The 21,755-nt window shown below is 43.7% G+C and overlaps 1 protein-coding gene across 1 annotated transcript in view; it reads left to right on the top strand.

The window, feature by feature from the left end:
• Window positions 1-1,208: 1,208 nt before the first annotated feature.
• LOC144145357 (arylsulfatase I-like) overlaps window positions 1,209-21,755 on the top strand; it is a 33,408-nt gene continuing 12,861 nt past the window's right edge. Inside the window, exons 1-6 of the mRNA XM_077676929.1 lie at window positions 1,209-1,309; window positions 4,796-4,955; window positions 5,941-6,053; window positions 8,083-8,193; window positions 15,038-15,163; window positions 21,027-21,150. Coding sequence (XP_077533055.1) covers window positions 4,928-4,955; window positions 5,941-6,053; window positions 8,083-8,193; window positions 15,038-15,163; window positions 21,027-21,150 — 502 coding nt within the window. The 5' untranslated portion in view covers window positions 1,209-1,309; window positions 4,796-4,927. The remainder of the gene's footprint in view (window positions 1,310-4,795; window positions 4,956-5,940; window positions 6,054-8,082; window positions 8,194-15,037; window positions 15,164-21,026; window positions 21,151-21,755) is intronic.

Raw genomic sequence — 21,755 nt, 5'->3', positions numbered from 1 at the left:
TGCTTCGGTCTTAGAGACGGCAGCCTTTGCTGCTCGGTAGGCTTACAGAATACATAAGCTTTGAACAAGCGCCAACTGAACTGCCATCGGCCAAACTAAAATTTACACCGAAATTGGATAATACTGATGGCCTTCTGGGCAGGCCTCGATTGGTGCTGGAGGGCAGCAACAGCTGTAAGTGCTCTACAAGTTCTTCTTTTGAGCTGGATGTTGCTAAATTTTGGTCGTACTGCGTTGTTCACCTGTTCTCTGCTTTGGTATTCGGACCGTTTTATTTGTTTCCGTGTGTTTTCCTTGACTTGTATTTTTTTCTTTTTTTGTATCTTCCACTTTTGTTGTATATCCAAATCCCGCCTGTTTAATGCGCTGACAGGCCTTTAGGATATTACAAAATAAATAAATAAATAAATAAATAAATAAATAAATAAAATAAATAAATAAATAAATAAATAAATAAAGTTTTGATTAAAGGGCGTTGTAAAACCCTCTCATCATGGCCCGCCGCTTTCCAAAGCGCTTAAGATGCTACGTACTCAAAACACAGTTCACACGGAGGTACCGGGGGTCACCTAGGGCCATGCAGCTGTGTTTAGTCTTAGATGACCATATAGGCCATCTAAGGTCAAAAACAAGTCTAAGGTGACACACACAAGTCTTAGGTCTCACACAATGGCAGAGTGAAAATTCCGCGCTCAAAATGAACTCCCAGAGATTTCCCTTTGGACTTGCCTGGACGGATGCTCTAGCGCGAAAAAACCTGCATGGATTTCATATTCTTCCTTCGCCCAACCTAACCACCAGGCTTGACTCCTGCCAGTTGGAATTTCAAAGAACATATGTTTTTTACTTGTTGAAACTCTGCTGCCATCCCGGCTGTAATACCTCTATTATTTAAAAGCTCGCGCGCAACAAATGCTACCTGGTTTGATAGGATTTCTAATCTTTATCAGGACGTAAATATAAACACCATTTCCCGTACAGGGGTATCGTACTTACTCGTGAAAAATGTTTACAAAACATCAATAGCGATTCAAACCAATAAGTAAGTTTCAACCTAATCAACTGCAATCGATACGAAAAGAAAAAAAAATTTCCTGTTTTTTTTTACCTTTTTCTCGCGGTCATAATCTTGTTATTCTACATCCTGCATTTACCAATTTCATGGCTTTTGATAACATCCATTTTTGATACCTTTCCCACTTAGATGCGCCTACTGCCGTTGCTAACAGTGCTGCTGAGCCTGCGGGTGGGCCACAGCCACAATTTGAAACAGCCACCAAACATAATATTCATCTTCGCCGACGAAGTTGTAAGTATATCGCATTGAAACGTGCAATTATTGAGTGAAATTCAAGCCGACATCTTGTGTGTGAGATCTTTTTTCCGGTGTTGGGTGCCTGGTGTGTCTAGTAGATGTACCCGGAAGCCGAACGTGGTGAGAGGAAAGCGACCGTTATCTCCTAGGTGCTCTGTAAGAAGGCGAGCAACATGATCGTAATGTTTACCCACAAATGAGGATAGGTATGGGTTGAAAGATGTCGACGCTAGGGGCTAGCTTGGTTTAGGTAGTAGTGTAAAGTTAGCGTGCTGCTACTCTGAGCGTAATGTTACTTATTTGCAGTGCTGGGTATAGCAGTCTAGGAGACAATCCAAATGCTCGTGGGGCAGATGTCGAAGTAGCTTTTATGTAATTTGTCCGTGCCCCATTCCCGGGTTGCGTGAAAACCTTCCGAGCGATTGTTAGAGTTCCTCGCGTGTGTTGCTCGGCAAGTGTGGAGTTTGGAGACCCTTGGTATTCAGGGTGAGAAGTAGACGACGGAGCCGGCATGGAGCCAAAAAGCTTCTTCCGCACGAAGGAAACCAAGTGGCTCTGAGGTTCAGAGCAACTGTGAATGAGGCGGGCGATGTGTTGAGTAGTAGCGGTGTACTATGGCGCATTGCCCAAAACGTTCTCAAAATTTTGAAGCCTTCTTCGCTGTCAGAGGCCCGTTCATTTGGTCGCAAAACGTGCGACAGTTTTGGTTTCCAAGATAGTGAGAGTGAGTGAGGGCCTCTTCCGTTAATTTTGCGATGCACTATTTGAGTGGGTGATTGGGTTTGTTGTGACGCCATCGATTCAGCACACCTTGGCCAGCCACCTACAGGTGGTCGAGGTATTGGCTGCTGGAAGGTTATGTGTCATTGTGGTCTACTTGGTGTGAATCTGTTGTAGGTGTGTAAAATGTTTTTGTAATGAAGTACCTCAGAGCAAAGTATGGGGTCCTCGCAGTAAACAAAATGCTACAAATTTCGTCTTAAGTGCGAAGTTGAGCTGAAGCAAATATACTTCTTTCGAATTGGATTTCAGAAATTAAGTCTTGGCAATTGGGTTCGACAACTATTAGGTTACCTCAGTCTTGGCGATGCCCAACCTGAGATGTATGCACATCTGTCTAAAATAAATAGAAGCCGCATCTGGCCCACAAGCCACAATTGCAATTAAAAAGGCAAACATATTAGCGGTGAATGTAAACCGTGCCCCACCAAACATTTCTTCCAGGGACCAGACAGCGAGATTTAGGTAAAGTGCAGACCGTGGAGCTATTTTCTCAGTTCAAATTAACCCCACGTTGTTTAGTGTGTTGAAAAAGTGCTGAAAATGTTGCCAGAAATCCGCGAGGAATAAATGCTGACGAAGTTTTTGGCTGCACAAGTGATCGATGCCCTGAGAAATTTGTATTGAAGAGTAGTGGCTGTTTGCGCAACTCGTTTGTTTGAGTCATGATGCTCCTACGCGTGTTGACGACCACTTGATGGTGGGAAAAAAAGAATGCGGAAGTTGGAAATGAGCAAAAGTAAAAAAAATAAGCAATTCGATTGGATTGCTATATTATTTTATCACGCTCCAGCGGCACCTCAGCAGACTGTAGAAAACGTAAGTAGTGACCGTCGTCGCTGTCCGCCACTGTCCGCCGCTGTCCTTCGCGGTCCGAATGATACTAAAACAGCCACCGCGGTAAAAACTACCTACTTGAAACGTTTCGATTCGCGTTTGATTTAAAGTGGGTCGCCACAGCCGATGCAAAGTGTCTTACCCCGACGATAACCAGGCACCTTACTACACTACAACAAAAATTCCCTGGTGCATGCCGCGCCTCTGTCAGATGAACACGACGGCTCATGCGTGGCATAGGTGCACGCGGGAAGAGCTCTGACTTTGGATAAGCTGCCACCTGAATAGCGGTCAATCTGCATGTCAGAATATTTCGAGTGAAAAGGTCAAGGAACAGACGCGTAGGAGAAGTTGTAAACGGAATTTGGCTATACCGAAGTGTTCGACGCCATGCTTTCCCTTTCACAGCACCTAACACCAAATTGGTTGAAGATTTTTTTAACAGTTCTGGAATGGTTTCATAAAGATTTTTCAGTCTGACTCCACGCGCTTTCTGCCCGACTTCATCGTCACTCTATGTTCATATCTGGGCAGAAGTAAACCGAGCACGGGGGAGGTGGCTGCATTGCCTGGTTGCGCCGCCTATAAACGCCGGTGGCGAGGAACAAGCGGAGTACTGGGACTGCGTGCGCAGCTCTGCTGGCCTGTCTGACTCGACGAGACTTTTTGGAAAAGGCGACTGTTAGCTGTAAAATTGCACTGGTGACATTTCCAGTCGCTACCGTAAGCAGCGATCATAGCATTCGCGTTTTTTAAAGGAACGTGCGCGCTATTGCCGGTGATCGCGACCGCGGGTGGCGCTGCGAAATGCGTCTGCCTCACGTCAGCATAGGAATACTCACATTTGTCGCCTGCTTCGCTCAGGCTCGCTTTTCAGCACCGTTTCTCTACGCTCAGCCGACGTTCAATGCTTGCGTGTTTGCGCGCGCAGGATGCGTTATCTTTCTTTGCTTTGCCGGTTCTTCGCCGGCCTCACACAATCCCTCGCGAAGACCATTCCTTGGGAACCCGCACAGTTCAAACTTCTTATTGCTACAAGTATTCATGGCTTGGTTTGCCTATCAGCAATCTTTAAAACAAGTAGAAAATAGCTCAGAATACCCGACCACCAAGAAAGCGCAAGACCAGTACAGATGTCGTGTCCTGCTTTTGTAAGGCGAGCCAGGAGGTATTACCAATAATGCTTTCTCAGCGGCGTTCTTTGGAGGAATCACAATGCAACTTGGTCTCCGCTCCTGTGCTCCGTTTATTCCGCGCGCACCTGTACAATCATTGAAAAGCGGTTCGAGATGCTTAAAGATTTTTGTGGCGGACCTGTAGTGTTGCGGTTGTGCTTCATCATCTGTAGACATCGTTGCATACCTTTTTATTCTGCCTTCTATTCTCGGAACTGTGAGGTCTGAATGTGCATTTTTGTCTGAATTTATTTCTTAAGGATGACAATATTATCATGAAACATCACAGCCAGCCATTTTATACCTCCTCTTACCGATGCGCCGAATAGGACTTCTTCGGAGCGTATACATTTTACTATATCTCTTGCTATTGAATTCTTAAACAGTGCACGTTTTTGTACCACAATAATGCAGACGTGTAGCAACAATGCTTCAATTATGGCGTATGCAGGAGGGATTATGTTTGCTCCTTTTTAATAGAAATCAAAACTCGCAAGGGCCTTCTTTAAAAGTTGTGCCTTTGTTATTCAATGCCTTTGTGTAACGGAAACATCAAATATTTGTTTCCAATAACAAACAAAATGTACAATGCAGCCCACTAACAAGCTTGGTACCGAAAAAAATGTTACATCTGGTCGAACTGTTCTTGCCTACAACAATAAATGATATATTCGTGACAAATTTGCAGGGCTGGGATGATGTAAGCTTCCTTGGCTCGACGCAAATACCAACGCCAAATCTTGATGCCTTAGCTGCGGACGGCATCATACTCCACAATTACTACGTACAGCCTCAATGCACACCATCTCGATCAGCGTTGATGACCGGACTATACCCCATCCACACTGGTGAGTGTCTTCTCAATTTTTCCATGCTTGGGAAGTAGCAAAATGCACGCCTACAAACGCCGAAAAACTAATACTTCGAATGTAGCTTCATTGTATTATTGGTATTCAGGAGCTAACATTTCTCAGTCAACATCTAATCAAACCCGACTGCTATCAGGGCCTCAGTGCTTGAGACGAGACACGAAATTTTTACGTGTTTTGTTCATTTGTAAAATATTTCTCTCGGTTGTAATATTTGATATGGTTTTTGGGTGCCTGAGTGGTCTGAACTTATGCCAGTACGGGCCCCAAATTGCCTAATTGTGATACCAGAATCAAATACCCAAAGGTTATGAGTAACGGATTCTGCATGATGGTGCACCTTTCACCAGGAGATAGGTAATCTATTTGAAGCTACATCACATCTTTCATCGAAAAAAACTACCGGTACTCTCAAGCTTCAACTGATGTGTTTTACAACATTTACCACACAATGACTGCATTTTAATGCAGTGGCGACACGTGAATTTTATACAAATAAACATATTGCAAAATTAAAGCTTCTGTTTCAAACGAAAAACTTTCAATTTCGTTTTAGGTTCAATACGTTCACTAAAATGAGTATTTAAGTTTACGAATTCGATTCACCTAATTTTGAAGCGTGGACCGTAGTTATTCTCGTTCCTCGGTTTACAGGTAAATTTTGGCGAAACCTTCAGTTTTTCAAACACTGCAATAGCCCCAAGCCCACTGTTAACATCATATGTGCCGCCCTCTTTCGTTTTCTAATATGCGACTCAACAAAATAATGGTGGCTGTATAATAAGCGCAACTTTTAGGTTAGAAACGTAATGTGAGAAAACGTCAGGCTATAGTTCTGAACGATGTAAAAACAATGAAACCATGATACAAATCTTGACGCAACGCTAACAGGGATACAGAATGAAGCTGTTTCGTCAATATCTGTATTAAATTTGGTTAGAATAGTTACCTTTTTGTTTTCCAGGTACCCAACACTACGTAATTATGCCTGCCGAACCATGGGGTCTCCCGCTAGAGCACAAGATTATGCCACAGTACCTGAAGGACCTTGGTTACGAGACACACATCGTAGGAAAGGTTAGTGGCATCCTCCATTAGCCTCATAGTTCTTTCTGAGCATTGAGTCCTGCTTTTGGTTTTGATTGAGCTTTGTTAAAGCACCATATAACACGTAGAAGAATTGCCAGTTGAGCACATTGGTATATATTCATGATTGGACCAGCCACATCTTTTGGATGTGCAAGCCCAGGTCAACATAGCCTTGATGAACTACGAATCAGCTCAATCAAAGATATTAAGGAATGGTGTGTGTACTTCGGGCATGAAGCTGCATCTGACAAATTCGGGGAAGCCTTTCTATGAACAAAACGTCGCTGCTCCGACAGACCGCCTAGGAGCAGCCGCCTATCCAGACGAGTGCGTCCTTTTCCTGTTAGAGAAGAGTAGGCGAGAAATAAGAAAAGCAGGAAGCAGGACACAAGATGGGTGAAATGAGGTAGGGGAACCGACGAAGTAGTGAGTATACGGAGGTTTCATAATACTTGTCATCGGTTAATGAAAGGTGCGTCATGATATGGAGTGCTTGCGGTGATTTCGGCTAAAAATTAAGAAAAAATTGCCCAGTTGTGCAGAGGCATTATAAAACGAAGATGTTAACAAAGAGGGCTGTGACATAAACAAGGCATGAAGGAGCTTGCAACTTGCAGAAAAGACATTTTCTAGACGACCCCATTTAAATGTGTGAAAGAGTACATAGGCCAGATGGGTACATGCCTAAACTTTCGGCTTCGCAAACATCCTACGTATATGAAAGGGGCACCGCATTCGTATTTTGGTATGCACTGAAAAAGTGCCCGTATTCGTCCGGGGGTCAACCCAAACTACATGACACGGCCATCATTCACAGGCATGCAAAACAATCCACAAGAGAGATCATGGCAGCCTTTAGCATCAGGAAGGGAGGGACTTGTTCCGTTGGGCAGCCCTCGGTTCAGTTATTTGATGTAGAATTTGCTCTTTGCAATGGCTTTCATTGTGTTTTTTTCGTTTTTTCTTCTTTTTTACTACACGTGCCTTGTGATTATTTTGTACGATATGCTATCAATGTTTTAGTCATACGAGTATAGTGATGTTTCAAGAGGTTTCGAGGCCGTCAATGGCTTTGGTGATGACGCAGAGTCTTGTCCTTTGAATAAATATATTCGTTTTTCAAATTAAAATTTAGCTGCTAGTAGCGCTTCGTCGTGCGTGTCTTGCTTTGTCTATGTTTTGAATAGCACTGGTTCAATCACGAACGTATAATACGCCTTCCTCTCGCTTAAAGAGAGAATATTGCATGTAAATCTGCAGCTAAAACAAGAATCTTGAATTTTGTCCGTATTACTGGTGAGTGGTTATTGGGAGATTGAATTGTCGGATAGTATGACACTCCGTTGAAATATTGATTTTTACCGCAGATTATCTATTATCTGACCTTGTTGCATTGTCTACACACAATAAAAAGGATGCAATATTCCTCTAAACAGGGTGTTCTTCCAGCGACGTCCCGTTTCCGGTAGATAAACGCCTCCACTTCCTGTACGCAAACGACGCCATGTGCTATTCTGCTTTGAACATCTTTTTTTCTTTGAGAAACTTCACAACCAACCCTCGGTTCTACCCCGCAGCCAGGGTTGGAATAACAAATTTTGTATCGAACGACTTGGGTTTGAAACTCAGCGTGGCCACTTTTTTTTTATGTTCGTATATCATACTACTAAATGTTTTTAGCTGTGATGCCAAACGTTTTTTGTATATGAGGGTGGTTTGGTATGTCTACGACGGTTCAGGAACGGTGCCCGTCATATCAGTCTGGTTTATTAGCGTTCGGCATCGTACTGGAAGTTCCGACGTATGCCTATCTTAAAACCGAATATCTCTTGTCGTACTGTAGGCCCCCACCTAAAAATACCGGTAGCAGTTCTACGATTTTTAACCTTAGTTGTTCAAAGGAACACTCGACAGTTTTGTTGATCTGAGGAGCATAAAACAGTTCTCTTCCTCGCCGTGCGTTCAGTATCGTGTCAGTATGCAATAGTGATGCTTTGGTGACAACTTCTGCTTTCAGTGGCATCTCGGTTCTCATAGTAAGCAGCACACGCCAACCTATCGAGGCTTCGATACTTTCTACGGGTTCTACAGCGGTGAAGAGGACTACTTCAACCACACTAACAGATGGGTATAGTACTCTTTGGATCGAGCACTTCACATTTTGGGGAACGACACATACGTATTGAGACCAATTCTTGTAGTAACATACAAAAGAGGATGCCCGAAGGGCACTTTAGTTTATTTACATTTGTGAACATGTATTTAAAAATACAAAAGAAATATTTTCAGTGACCCGCCGTGGTGGCTCAGTGGCTAAGGCGTTGCGCTGCTGAGCACGAGGTCGCGGGTTCGATTCCCGGCCGCGGCAGCCGCTTTTCTGCTGGAGGCGAAAAGCAAAAACGCCCGTGTGTACGAGATTTCGGCGCACATTAAAGATCTCCAGGTGGTCAAAATTAATCCGGAGCCCTCCACTACGGCGCACCTCATCGCCTGCATCGCGTCGACGCGTTAAACCCTACAACCAAAGATCAAAAAAATATTTTCAGTGGTAAAGAAGTGCAAGAAGTTGCACGTGATATCAGGAACATACAGGTATTTTACTGAGGAGGTTTTTTAGCTAAAGATCTGCTCTCGCACTTTAGTCTCGCGCTTACAGTTGGCAAAATTAAAAAAAAAATACTTCCAATAATTTTCGCGCCTTCTGTAAAATGCTTCTTTTTGGTGTATTTATTTATCCGTCACTGTCCTAATCACACTATTTGGTGACACGAGTATCTTTTCGTTCTTAAGAAAAGCAGAAAAACGTTTCGAAAGCTGAACTATCTCGCGAACACGCGGAGGGAATGTGAAAAGATTTCTGTTCCCCTTGCAAATCAGGAAGATTACACTGACACATCACTGTCATTTACGTCGGCCTTGCTCGTGTCATGTTTTGTTTTTGTTTATTTCGCTCCTCAATTACGCACGATGTAGCAGATGCCTCTGGTAAACACTGGTCGCTTCCAATGCATTTGCGCTAATGCCTTAGATTCGATCCAGCGCCATCCGGTAACCCTGGACTTTCTTGGAAAGTGCACTCGATTTTCGTAATTGTGATTAGGTGCAGCACAGTTAGGTACACTTGCGATTTTCTACGCCTAATTGGTGGTTATACCTAATTATACTATCTGTGATTCGACTGACACCGCCGCTGTGAAAAGAACGCGCATACTTTTTTTAAGCGTGCTATTTCTTTGCTCGAGCTACATGTTAAGCTTCTCATTCAGCCCTCTGCAGTTGAGTGCCAAGAAAGCGGAGAGCGAGAGAACGCCTTCTATAATACATATTAAAGGTGGAATATTTCAACCTCGCGCGAAAAAAATATTTGTGCACTAAAACGTAACACTAATCCCCTTCTCACGTCACTGTTTCAGTTGGCAGTTTTTGAGCAGCCTACTCGACTTAAGATATACTCTGACAGAATATTCTGCCCACAATCATACTGTAGAATCAGCAGGCTACGATAACGTTCCTCTTTAGTTATTCGGAAAACGGCTGCTCTCCCCAGCTGATCTTTCTCCTGAAGTAACTACGAAAGGTGGACAAAATGGTAAGGTTTGTTGATTGAACAAAAAGTAAAAGTAAAGAAGAGAACACAGAGAAACGATCAGGACAGGATGCCACGTTATTTATTTTTGGCGTAAAAAGAATATTGAAAACAGTATTTAGGATTGAAATTGAAGTTATTCAAATCCGAAACAATTCGATTCTGGGTTACCGCCTTCAGGAAGGCAGTAACCTGAAGGCAGTAACGCAATACATGTATACATGGAGTCGTCAATGAAATATAGTAATTATTTGATGTGAAGAAAGAGTGGCGATACTTGCCGAGTTGGAAGTGATCGGGTTTGAACAACCAGCGCATGGACGCGGAAAACAGAACGAAAAAAAGACAGTGCAAGCGCTGACTAGCAACTGGGCGTATGGCACTCGCTTCGTTCTTTGTCTCAACAACGTAGTGTACGACATCCCCCGAAGGTGTGGTGCAGTGGACGTTGGACAAACGGCGAGGTGTCTTAACGAACGCCTGAGGGAGAACACGTATGTCTTACGTGTCGGCAGCGGGAGCCACCTGGTTTCCCATTGCAAGACGTGTGGGTGCACCTCACCTGTTTTTCAGGATCCCAAGATTCTGAAGCACTACTTGGGAGTGCATACGCGCGAAATTTTTCAAGCTTACATGAAAGAGAAAAGGGGCAACACGTGCATCAGTCAGCCCTCTGCTACTTTGAAACCAAAGGAACGTGGCTACTTAGACAGAGCTTGTCGGAGATAGTAGCAAGAAATTGTTTTCCTCAATGCTGTATGAATTGTTCATTTTTCGCCAGGTTTCTTATCCTGTTTTTCTCGTTTTCTTCTTTTGATTGGTCGCCAAGTTTTGACGTCGCCTGTGTTTTTGAACGCAATAAAACACGTCCAGGTGCTAGGTACGTCAGCGCTTGTACTGCCTCTTTTCTGTTTTGTCGTCCGCGACCTTGTGCTGTTTGTTCAAACGATGTATAGCCAAATAGTCCAAACCCAAGCCCTACTTGGAGCTGACAACTTGCCCCCGAAAGAATTTCGGTGATAATTTCTTCAGGAGTGACACCTTCCAAGAACAAACATATCCCAGACTGTGCCGCGAGAAGCCAATCTCTTCCACCCTGTGGAGCTCTGCGAATGCTACAAACTTTATGACCATGACCTAAACATTTCTTTTTTTTCTTGTCCTCACTACCTGGCTTGCTCTGACACCCATTGCTCAATACACGTCAACCTTACATTATTCGTGTACAGTCACTCGGAGAATGGAAGTTGCTGCACAAATTTGAACAGTCTGCCAAAAGCATCACACGAATCGGAAAAAGTCTGGTCTGTATTGCAGCCAGCGCCAAGTACGTATAGCTTTGTAACGATTACGACGGCTGGTGATAGCTGGCACGCAGATCGCTTTGAATTTTGAATGCTTCGCCTGTACCAATCGCCGCGTAGGAGGTTCGGGTGTTTCGAAAATATCTCTGCGCGTTTCGCTCGGGACTGTGACTTCTCGTGCCCCAGCAACCCGCTCGGAGCGCGATTCTGCCGTTGCTGACTCCCCTGTCGAGTAAGTATGTATGTTTCGGATGTAACAAAATAAATGTTATTGGTAGGGGCCCGAGCTCTAGGCACTAGAAATGCAGGTTTTTGAAGCATGTAACAGCCACTAAAAAGTGTCAAAGTCGCACATATAGGCGTCCAAAACACTAATTTAGGCGTATCTCCACCCAATTCGTGTTTACTTCAGCAGGGTATTCAAGGACCAGTTTTTCACTAGCAAGAGAAACAGCAGAAACTTGTGCTCTGGGAATTGAAACTGGACCTTCAATATTGTTCAATGAACAATATTGAAGGTCCAGAAGGCCCAGTCCAAGGAGGCAGCGCGGAGAGCAGCTCCAATGTGGGAACGTAGAGGCCGAGCCTCGCCGCCGGGTCGTGCGCCCTCTGTACGGCCCTTAGCTGCTATAGTAGATCTGTGCTCTCCAGGCCGGAGCGCCACTCTTCCTAGGCTATGCGTTGAAGGCTCCAAAAGTAATTCTATTTCTTCGTGAAAATGCGCCACACAAGAGAGGCTGTTTTGACGGGTTTGCGTGAATTTTGTATCATTCAGCTCTAACAGAGGGGCTTAAAAGCGATGACAAACCAGCTCTTAAAACGCTTTGGGGCATGAAGTTGTACCCCCTTTGAGTCGATATTTGTGTGCAAAAAACAACACTCAATGTTCCCTGAAGTTGGCAGAGCTTCCTTGTGATTTGGAACATGACCTATTCCATCTTGAATAGCAATGTTTGCCGCTCACAATCTTTGGAATTTTTTTTAGCTCACAGAATTCACGTACCTAATGTGATATGACCGTTAGACATTTAGGGTTCGGAATGGTTCTGCCAGACACCGGTCGGTTCATCTGGAATGGCGGCAGACCTGTCCCGTATCTTCGGAAGGAGCTCAGCCTGCTGATTAAGAGTGACGCCCAAGTTTTGCACCCCTCAATTCATTCTGCACAGAATGTAAACTAACCACACAAATGTGCCAAGGTACACTCAAGTGTAGCGTCGTTTAAAATCATCAGGTATGCAACGCTCTCTTCGCCTGCAAAGCTGTGAATGCTCCGAACTGTTTGTCGTAAAAGTCGGTCACGCTTAGCCGTGTTCCTAGGGGGTAACAACAGGATCTGGGGAAAAGGCACAATCGCTAACTGCTCACTGACGACAGCACCGGCTAATCGCAAGAATACAATTCCACAAAACCAAAAAATTACACTGCTAGCACAATGAAGTGCAATAATTTTAGAATAAAAACTTGAGGCATCATGTCCTGCTGATTGGCTTGCACAGGAAAGGTGCCGGGAATAACGCCACTTAGTATCTACCCGAATTATGCCGATTGACAACATCAAAGAGCACGCCAGTGTTTGAAACTAAACCTATAACTAGATTGTAAAGGTCTCGTAAACTACCCAGCACCGCAGATGAAAGTTGTTGAGACCAGACTGAAGAAGCGGTGAGATATTCGTTTTGAAACCTCATTGTCTTGTTCCTCCTACATGCTATACGCGCCGCATCTTGATAGCTGGGAATTTTCCCGCGTTTGACGGCAGGTTGTTCGTGTTTTTGTAGAGTATCTTTGAAACTTTCATTGCAGATGGTCATTGTTTTTTCTTATCCTTCATCTTTAACCTTCACCAGCATGTGCGCGGTTGTGTCGTGTTCATTCTCTTCTTTGCTCGTTTTTATTTCGTTAGTATTGGGCAGCCCTTCAGGTAAAAGATTCAGGCGTTGAACCGAGAGAAAAGCGCGACAGAATACCAGAGACGAAAACCCTGTGCTGACACACCATGGCGACGCTGCCTACGGTGGCGATGCGGTCGGGCCTCTGGCGCATAGTTTAGTTGCTCGGGGTAACCTCAGGAGCAGGTGGTGGTGGCTGCAGCACCAAGGTTTCGCATCTCGCCATGCTTGGCACGGCGCTCGGATTCTCCTCGAAAAGAGCCCGAGACAAATCCTGAGTGGCGGTCATCTGAATCTAGAAACGTTTTTTCAGAACATGACGCGACAAACCTCACGCGACAAACCCCACACCCAAAAAGACATTTGTAAACGGTAAAAAGCCCATATAGACGCGAACGTCAAAATAGGCACCTATAAACCCAATAAAGCATTTCTTAAAGTGTTTCTTTTCCCTTAGTTCGCACTGATATGTCAAATAGGCTCGATGGGCGCTTAAGAAAAAACTACGCATTTTGCTTTAGGTTCCAGCCTCTAGTTACGGGCATTGTATTCCGCTTGCAGATTAACTACGTCGAATTTTCAAGTCGCAACAACGTGATATATTGAATTGTAAATGTTACCGCACTTTAGGGGTCTCAAAATGATAAGTCTTTGACCTATTACTGGGAGTAAATCCGGGAACAAATGTCTGGAGCTATTCCACTCTGCGGATGACCAGTGAAGCTGGTTAACACATGGCACAGATGTGACAAAAAAATTTCGGAAAAAAAAACGAATGTATTGGGAACTGCGTAATATTGAAAAGGAATGAAAACCTGGCCTATTGATGTCGTCTTCTAAGCAGTCAATTGTCGCTTAACTTTCATTTCGATAGTTTTGATAATAATGGTTATAGCGTTTCCCGCAACCATAGTCCTCCCTTAGGGGCCCTTGTATTGCCAGTTGACGGGAATATTTGAAAGCCTACCACATCAATGTAACCTGAGATACTACAACGTATAAAACACAAAATAACCAACGAGGCCTCTTTGTAGCAAATTTTGATGCCGGTAATTTTGCGAAGTTCTCGATAGAGAAACCTTTATAATCCTCAGCGGCGCAGCATTCGTTTAGCGTGGCTGGCGCAAAGGCGTTCTTGCTCACGAGCAAGAGAATTGCACTCAACTATGTACGATTGCACTTTTAAAGTGAAAATTTAAATGGCTATACTGAGGAAGATAGAAAAATTTTCAGTAACAGTTATTGCTTTTTCTTCGTCTCTGACTCTCTTTTTCTCTGCAGCGATATAAAATTTCGCTTTTAAAAATCATGCCCCCGTTACAAACACGTTTTCTACAAGGCGATAAAAAACCGGCAGTGCAGTAAATGCAAGCGTCCATCAGCAATCAGAAGCCACCGCAAGCTCTGGAAGCTTGTTGCGCCTGATGACCAGTATTTTGTGTCGCTTACGGCAGTCCAGGGCACCCTATAAATCACCGTGTTAGGTGTGTGGCCGGCTGTACGATATAACCTCTTTATGGTTGTTTTCTATGCACTCTCTTGAATGACTTTAAGAAATAACAAGCTGCTTCACTCGTAAAAAATATTTTGTGGTTGTAAGTTATTTCTTCTATAGGGAAGCACCGTTCAGATTATATTGTTGCAATAATTAGATCTCCATATCTGTATCTTTAGCTTAGGATTATAATAAATGAAGAGAGTGTATTACTTATCGGTTCGTTAATACAGTCTGTATTATGGGCAAAAGCAGGCATTAAACGAAGTGCAGAAGCAATATAATGTAAATATATTGCTCTCTGGGATTATGCAAATTTTTCTGCAGGATAAGGTACACTTATTTTACTGAAGGAAGACTGCACAACGCAACAGCCACTCCTTTCACTGTTGAGGTTTCTACAGGGCGTAAAGGATGGAATCAAGCCATGTTTTTCTGGAAACAAAAATGCCTTTTTCTTCGCAATTTTTCACTTTTACCTGCCTATAAACCAAACCATTCGTTGTCGAAGCCAAATGAGAATATTTTAGGGCCCGCATTTTATTATATAGAGTCGTCCCAAGTCGTTTTATTAGGGTTCAAAATAAATGTCATTTTTATAACGCTGGTTTCCTACTCTTTTCTGACTTGCTAATGATGAACGCGCAATGACTCTTTTGTCATTCTTTCTTGGTTGTTCCCGGGGATATAAACAGGAGGACCATTTTGGCCTAGACTTCTGGTACAACACAGATCCCCTTTGGAACGAAACTGGCCACTACTCCACAACGTTGTACACTGAACGAGCAAGAAGAATAATAAAAAACAGGAAGAAAAATAAGGTAATCAGAAAGCGTTTTGTTGAGTCTTCGATATTTTATAAAACGTTAGGTTCGAAATGTTAAGGGTTCCCCGCAAGCTCGGTCGTTGGTGTAGCTTCTGCAGAATTCGGTAATATCTTCACTCTGATATTATCGCGACCAAAATGCTGAAAATTAAGGCAGAAATATGAAATGTGCGCAATGTTTCTTTTATTCTGTGCTGATCAGACGGTAAATAGGTAAAGTAAAGTAGTAATATCTGCAGGCAATCTGACGGAGATATGCGGGAGCTTTCGGACAGCGTTTCACAAATACACGTTTGTATCTGCGTGAGTACTTCACCTGCAAAAATTGGCAGTGGGAGCACTAGTTGTTAGTTTCACAATAGCGACAAGTTTTTGTTTCGTTACACTGCATGTCTCTTCTCGTTTATTTTTAAGAATGAACGCTACCAGCGCAGGAAAGGAGCGCTTGAAGGTCAATGGCAGACGTTTTAGTCCTGCAGTGGACCTGTGTAGGCTGGTGACGATAATGATGATGACTCTTTTGCAGGTGTAAATTTCTTTCACAAATGTGTATTTCAAAGGACATGAGGAGCTTTTTGTAGGCTTACGTATGCCTGAACTGTAAATGAGAACTCTGAAAGGGAGGGGGGCGGGGGGGGGGGGGGGGGGCGAGGCTACAGTTTCATGCAGTGCTTCCTAACCCAATAAACAAGTGTATAGATAAAAAAATTGTTGAAACTCTGCTTCTTACTTCTTCGTGTAGTAAAATCTCTTTTTAAAGTGTCTTTTACTCACTTTATACCTATGTTTTTTGTAACAAAAGAAAAATTACTTCACCCTGTTTCATAGACATCTCCTTTGCAGCTGCTAAGGAGACGTCCGTGCTAAGGAGATGTCCAACACACCTCGAACCTGTAGCTCCAATCCAGAAGGGTGCTTTAGGCACCATAAATTTCTGACCCTGTCACGCAATAAGTGCCTCGATATATCGCTACCTACAAATTCTTCTCTTGGCACTCGCAGGAAAATTTTTAGTGAGAATCATTCAATCGGTTTACAATTCCTACGATAAATACACGCCAGGCATGCCACGAGAATATTACCTTACGAATCACAAAAACTAACCATGGCCAACGACTTATACAATAATACGGAGGGAAAGTATTGAATACGATTCCACTGAAAAAAACAGTAGTAGGAATTCTGTATTTATTGCAAAAAGATTTTTAGATGTAAACATATAATGTCCTGTTGCTATCGTTTTATGCGTGTCTGCAAAATATTTTACATTTACCCTTCATCTAGTGTACAACTTGTAGCTCTGCGGAACTCTCTTGCGTGTGTGCATTCAGTATAGGATGTGTGTACTAGCTCAGACAGACGACTATGCGCGTAAGTACACATAGACATAGAAACGCCCGTGCAGGTATATCTGCACATTGTTAAGTTTATGCACTTCTGATATAATGAAGATGGATTTTTTTCTGAATACATATGCGTATGTGCGTATGTGTAGTTTTTTTTTCTCTACTTGTGTGTACTCAAGTATAGCTATATTGTATGATTCGAATTGTTGCCCAACACTTTTTTTCCCTATTTTTCAGTCTCTTACAACACATCAACAAAAAAGAAAACACATGTGACTTCAGCCTATTGCCGCAGTTTAAAACTGCGGTTTTTGAGGCTAAGTGTTCTAGAACAAAAGGTACTCTGCCTCGCAATATATTGTTACGTGGCGGCAGGACAATGATGAGGCGAACCATGGGCGACGATGAAGTGGTGTATTTACAAGATGTTGCCGCAGAGCGATGCAATCTATTTACAAGCGGCCATGATCGCTCGGGCGAGCCGCATCCTCTACGTCGTCTTCGGTGACGGGTTATGGCGCTAGGGGGCGTTGTCCACGCAGGTGTTCCGTAACATCACCCCCCCCCCCCCCCCCTCGGCGGAGGACGACCGTCCCGGTCGAGGCCAGGGTAAAGACAGGGTGGCGAAGCGGATGAGCAAAGCGATGAGAACATGTACAATGATGTCCTTGCCGCCACTGATGATGGTGATGGTCGCGATGAGCACCGCCCTGGAACAGCTGTGACCACCGCCGAACCCACGAGGCAGCTTCCAAAGCTTTCGGAGAAGCGCCGGAGATCTGGGCGGGGGGACGTCATCGGCTATACGTCTGGTCGTGGCTGGTCAGTTCGTCTGGTCTCGGCGGGGCATGGGCAGGGGACACGGGGCTGGGGAATGTCGCGTCCGTGGATCACCGGGGCTGGGGCTGGCCGACGCTTTCCAGGAGCCAGGATGAGACTGCTTCATGAGCCGAGTCGGGGTGAAGCTCGGGGCCGGGATGGGACTGAAACCCGCACCATCCACCAAAATGTTACGTGGCGGCAGGACAATGATGAGGCGAACCATGGGCGACGATGAAGTGGTGTATTTACAAGATGTTGCCGCAGAGCGATGCAATCTATTTACAAGCGGCCATGATCGCTCGGGCGAGCCGCATCCTCTACGTCGTCTTCGGTGACGGGTTATGGCGCTAGGGGGCGTTGTCCACGTAGGTGTTCCGTGACAATATTAAAGGGAAATAAATTAGGACTCTGAAAAGACACACCCGGACTCTGAAAAGACACACCCCAACACTTCTGACAGTTGATACGAGAAAATTGAGCTTTATAACTTTCTAGCTCCGTGCAAATGTTAAACTTGCAACCAAGAATCTCTCCAACTTCATCTTCAAGCACCTTCGTGTAACTTCAAAGCAAGTACCTTATAACAAAAAATGCCTGAAATCCTTCATGCATTTGAGGAAAATGGACACTGTCTGGTTTTAACAATCGAAGTTCCCAAAGAAGGGTTATTCAGATTTTGGATTTGTCACTCAGTTTGCTAAATGAGCACGTGTGTTGGACCTAGTCGCCAAGGTCAAGAAAGCCTTGTCTAAGTTTTTCTTCTTTTGCACTCGGAGGTGATCAAGTTGGGTATAGCCGCAACAACCCGCACTCGTCTTTAATGAAATCGCGCGTTCACAGCATGGGTGCCAGTTTCGCCTGCAAATTACCATATATTAAACAGGCAGGATTCCAGGAACATGTTTTTTTTTCTGCGGCAAAGAAAGGCTTCTCAAAATTCAAAAAATCCGGTTGGTCAAGGCAGGCAAAGGAAAAACTACACCGTTTTGCTATTATCCCGTATACGCACGCAATTTCGCATAGGGTGGAAATTATAGCTGAAAGCTCAACGTGGACGTCATTTCTTCAGCAAAAATTAGTTAGCAAGCCTTTCTCCCGTGATCGACAGGTAGTAAACAACGGCAACAAAAAAAAGGGTCTTCGCACAAAAAGGGGTGCGGCGTAAAACACCAGTCACTCTTTGTTGAATGCAAAACCAACGTTGTGTGCTACATCCCCTTGTCGTGTGATAGAATATGTATTGGTAACTTGGGGCGGTGCTATAATAGGCGTCTGTGGGAACATCCAAGCACGTTAAAGGGCCAACCCATGTCCCACCATTCCCAGCTTTTCTCTAAGCATGGGTATTAGGTCAAGTTTAACCATGTATGTGTTTTGTTTGCTAAACATGACACGCGCACGAGAGAAATACCGGAGGCCTGCTTCATAAAAAAAAATCTGAAATGCGCATTAGGTCGCACTTGGCGTCACTGCCGGGTATTGCAGTTTCTTATCGCAACAGAAGTTGAGCTTCAGTTTTCTGTGTTGATAGTGTGTTTGCCGCGTGGTCTACGTCTTGGCTGTGGTAAGAGCACAGGCTGAATTTTTCATGTTTTTTTTTCTTTCTAATAAAACTTCAGTTGTAAGCAGCGATCGTGTTGTGCACTCCTCTCTCGTACCGTTTAGGTTGCGCTGGTTAATCATTATGAACCAAGAATCTCTCTGTTAGGTACACCGGTAAAAAGTATTTATATTTTATAGGAAATCGATTTATTTTGCTGCAATATAGACTGCTGAGAAATTTAAGTGACGCAGATTGTGCTATAGATGTATACCGCCCCTAAAACATGAAAAAACAAAGCGTCGTACGTGCCACAAAGCCCAGGCAATCTTTTACATTTATTTGGCTCCATGATGTATCAGCGAAATGAATACATGGTTTATAAAGTAGAAAGTTGCTGCTGATTTTAACACCCACGGCAGAAGAATTGCTTCGGATATTTGTTTTTAGTGTTTGATATTATCCTCTGATAAGCCAAATTCTCGGATAATATTGCAAAAGTACTGCTTCTGATAGAGAAAATCGTAACTTCACCTAAACGATATACAGTTAATCCTGCATGTAACGAAGCGCATTGTAACGAATTCCTGAATTTAGCAAATTATTTTATTTCTGCATTACCAACCCCATTGAAACCCACGTTTTCTGGACCTCTATAAAACGAAGGCGTTGCGACAGTTAACCTTGATATAAGAAATTTGATACGCTGATGAGCCATTGTTCTTTGCCCTATTTCTGGAAAATCTACTGGATAAATGCGCTACTTTAGCCATCTACGCCAGCACAGCACACTACCGTGCGTTTCCACGTGTGAGTGCCGCGTCGGTTACGTGCTAGGCCTGTGTACCGACGTGTAGTCGTGCGTCTCCACCGTTTTCTGTGGTGGTGGTTCGTCGGTGATGATTTCGGCTCCAAGAAAACGAATTTTTTTACTTTTTTGAACAAGCTATAAGTTTTATATTCCCCCTCCCAGTACAATATCCAAGCTACCTTCTTCTCCAGTTTTGAGTGCGGACAAAAGCATAAAGTTAGCGAAAGGGCGTCCCTTCAGCATACGTCTGGCCCTCGAAAGGCGTTAAGTAACCCAAAATTCTCAAAGGCAACGTCTTGTCCTTGACAGGAGTTAAGTAACCCAGAACTCTCAAAGGCAACGGCTGGCCCTTGAAAGGCGTTAAGTAACCCGAAAATCTCAAAGGCTACGTCTGGCCCTTTAAAGTGGTTAAGTAATCCAAAACTCTCAAAGGCAAACTGATACTCAAGTTGCGTTTGTGAATATCGGGGTAAGTAACCTTGCTCATTTGGAGAGCCGCGTAGCGACTAAACTCGTGGGTGAAACTCGCAGACGTGAATCACGCCGTGTTTTCCTGTGAAATGAATCCTTGAAGTGGGACTTTAGCATCACTTATGTCCATCATTTTGTTTTGTTTATGCTTCATTCAAGGGAACCTTATATGTAACGAAAACCTGTATGTAACAAAAATGTGCGAATATTGTCAACTTCGTAACATTCAGGTTTACCTACTGCTTTGCAAATCTGTTAGCCAGTGTGTTTTGACTTCACTTTTTATCCGATTTTATTTTTTCTATCGCCTTTACCTCTCCTCTCTATGGGCCTGTCATCCCCATTCTCTCACCCCCCTCACCAGGAGGCGCTACCTCGTTTACCCCAAGGTGTGACAAATTCGACCTGCTTGTGATCGTTCATTTCATATTTCAATACAATAAATTCATTCATTCATTTAGAAAAACATCGGCTGTGGTTATCATATTCGCTAAGCTTGTGATTTTCACACCGTGCTATGTGTACATAGTACATGCTATACAAAAATATTGTCAAAATCTCTCGCAATTGAGCAGTGCTCAGTAACATGAGCGCTCTGGTCCGCAGACTCGTTAAATAATTCTTGGTTTCGTCCATGTCTGCGCAAAGTTTTTTAAACAGTATTAAAGAAAAATATTACCACAATTAGTATAAACGTCCTTTAAGCGTTATAATTGTACGTATAATTTCCCAGAAGCGCCGGGATACATGAGGTCTTCTTATGAGTTTTGGGTTCAAAATTATAAACTAATCGAAAAGACGCAGGTCTATATTTCAAGTTTTTTCTTGATATTTCGTCACATAATGTATGCACATTAATTTTTTTCAGCCTCTTTTCCTTTATTTTAGTCACCAGGCGACTCACGCTGGTGTAGACGTTCAATTTGCTGCTCCAGCCGAGAATATCAAGAAGTTTTCGTACATTGGAGAAGAGGCGCGCACAATGTACGCTGGTAAGTTCAGCAGCGATCGGATTATAAACTTCAAGTAATGTAGGATAAATGCGGCCCCAATACAATGCCCCGCTTCACGTTTACCATAAGGCACTGGCAAGACCCCGGAGACTGCACACTCATCGTTGGTAGGAGAAGCTTTATTTTATGGAGGGCGTTTTCTTTCAGAACTGTTTCTTTTATCTCGCCAGAAAAGAGAAACAGAGTTGCACAAACTTCAGAACTTATGCTTGCCGGCGCTCACGCCAGCGCAGTAACAAATAAAGTTCAAAGCCATAAGCAAAAGCACGACGGAAGGCTGCGAAAATTCCGACCCGGTGCTAGAGCAAAATATCTTGGACGATCTGCTTAAGTTCTCACACGGTGTGTGCTACTATCTTCGGCAGTTCCCTTAATCATTGTTTTTTTTCTACTCACCCGGTAATTCCTCTCATTGATCAAACAATCAGTAAAACAACCAATACTTTTTTCTGAATTTACCTTCTCGAATATAGTCCAAGCCAATGTTCGCAGTGCAGTCTGTGGTCACGCCTAAGCGGTTTGTTTTCCAGTTTCTCTTTTGTAGCAAAACATACCGCACCGAAATCCGGGTGCATATTGCATCA

The sequence above is a fragment of the Haemaphysalis longicornis genome, unplaced genomic scaffold (assembly GCF_048455015.1).
Source record: "Haemaphysalis longicornis isolate Haplotype H1 unplaced genomic scaffold, Haemaphysalis longicornis Haplotype H1 scaffold_7, whole genome shotgun sequence".
In the NCBI taxonomy this organism is placed as follows: domain Eukaryota; kingdom Metazoa; phylum Arthropoda; class Arachnida; order Ixodida; family Ixodidae; genus Haemaphysalis; species Haemaphysalis longicornis.
Note: the sequence above shows the minus strand (reverse complement) of the source record. Positions and strands in the feature narration are given on the sequence as shown.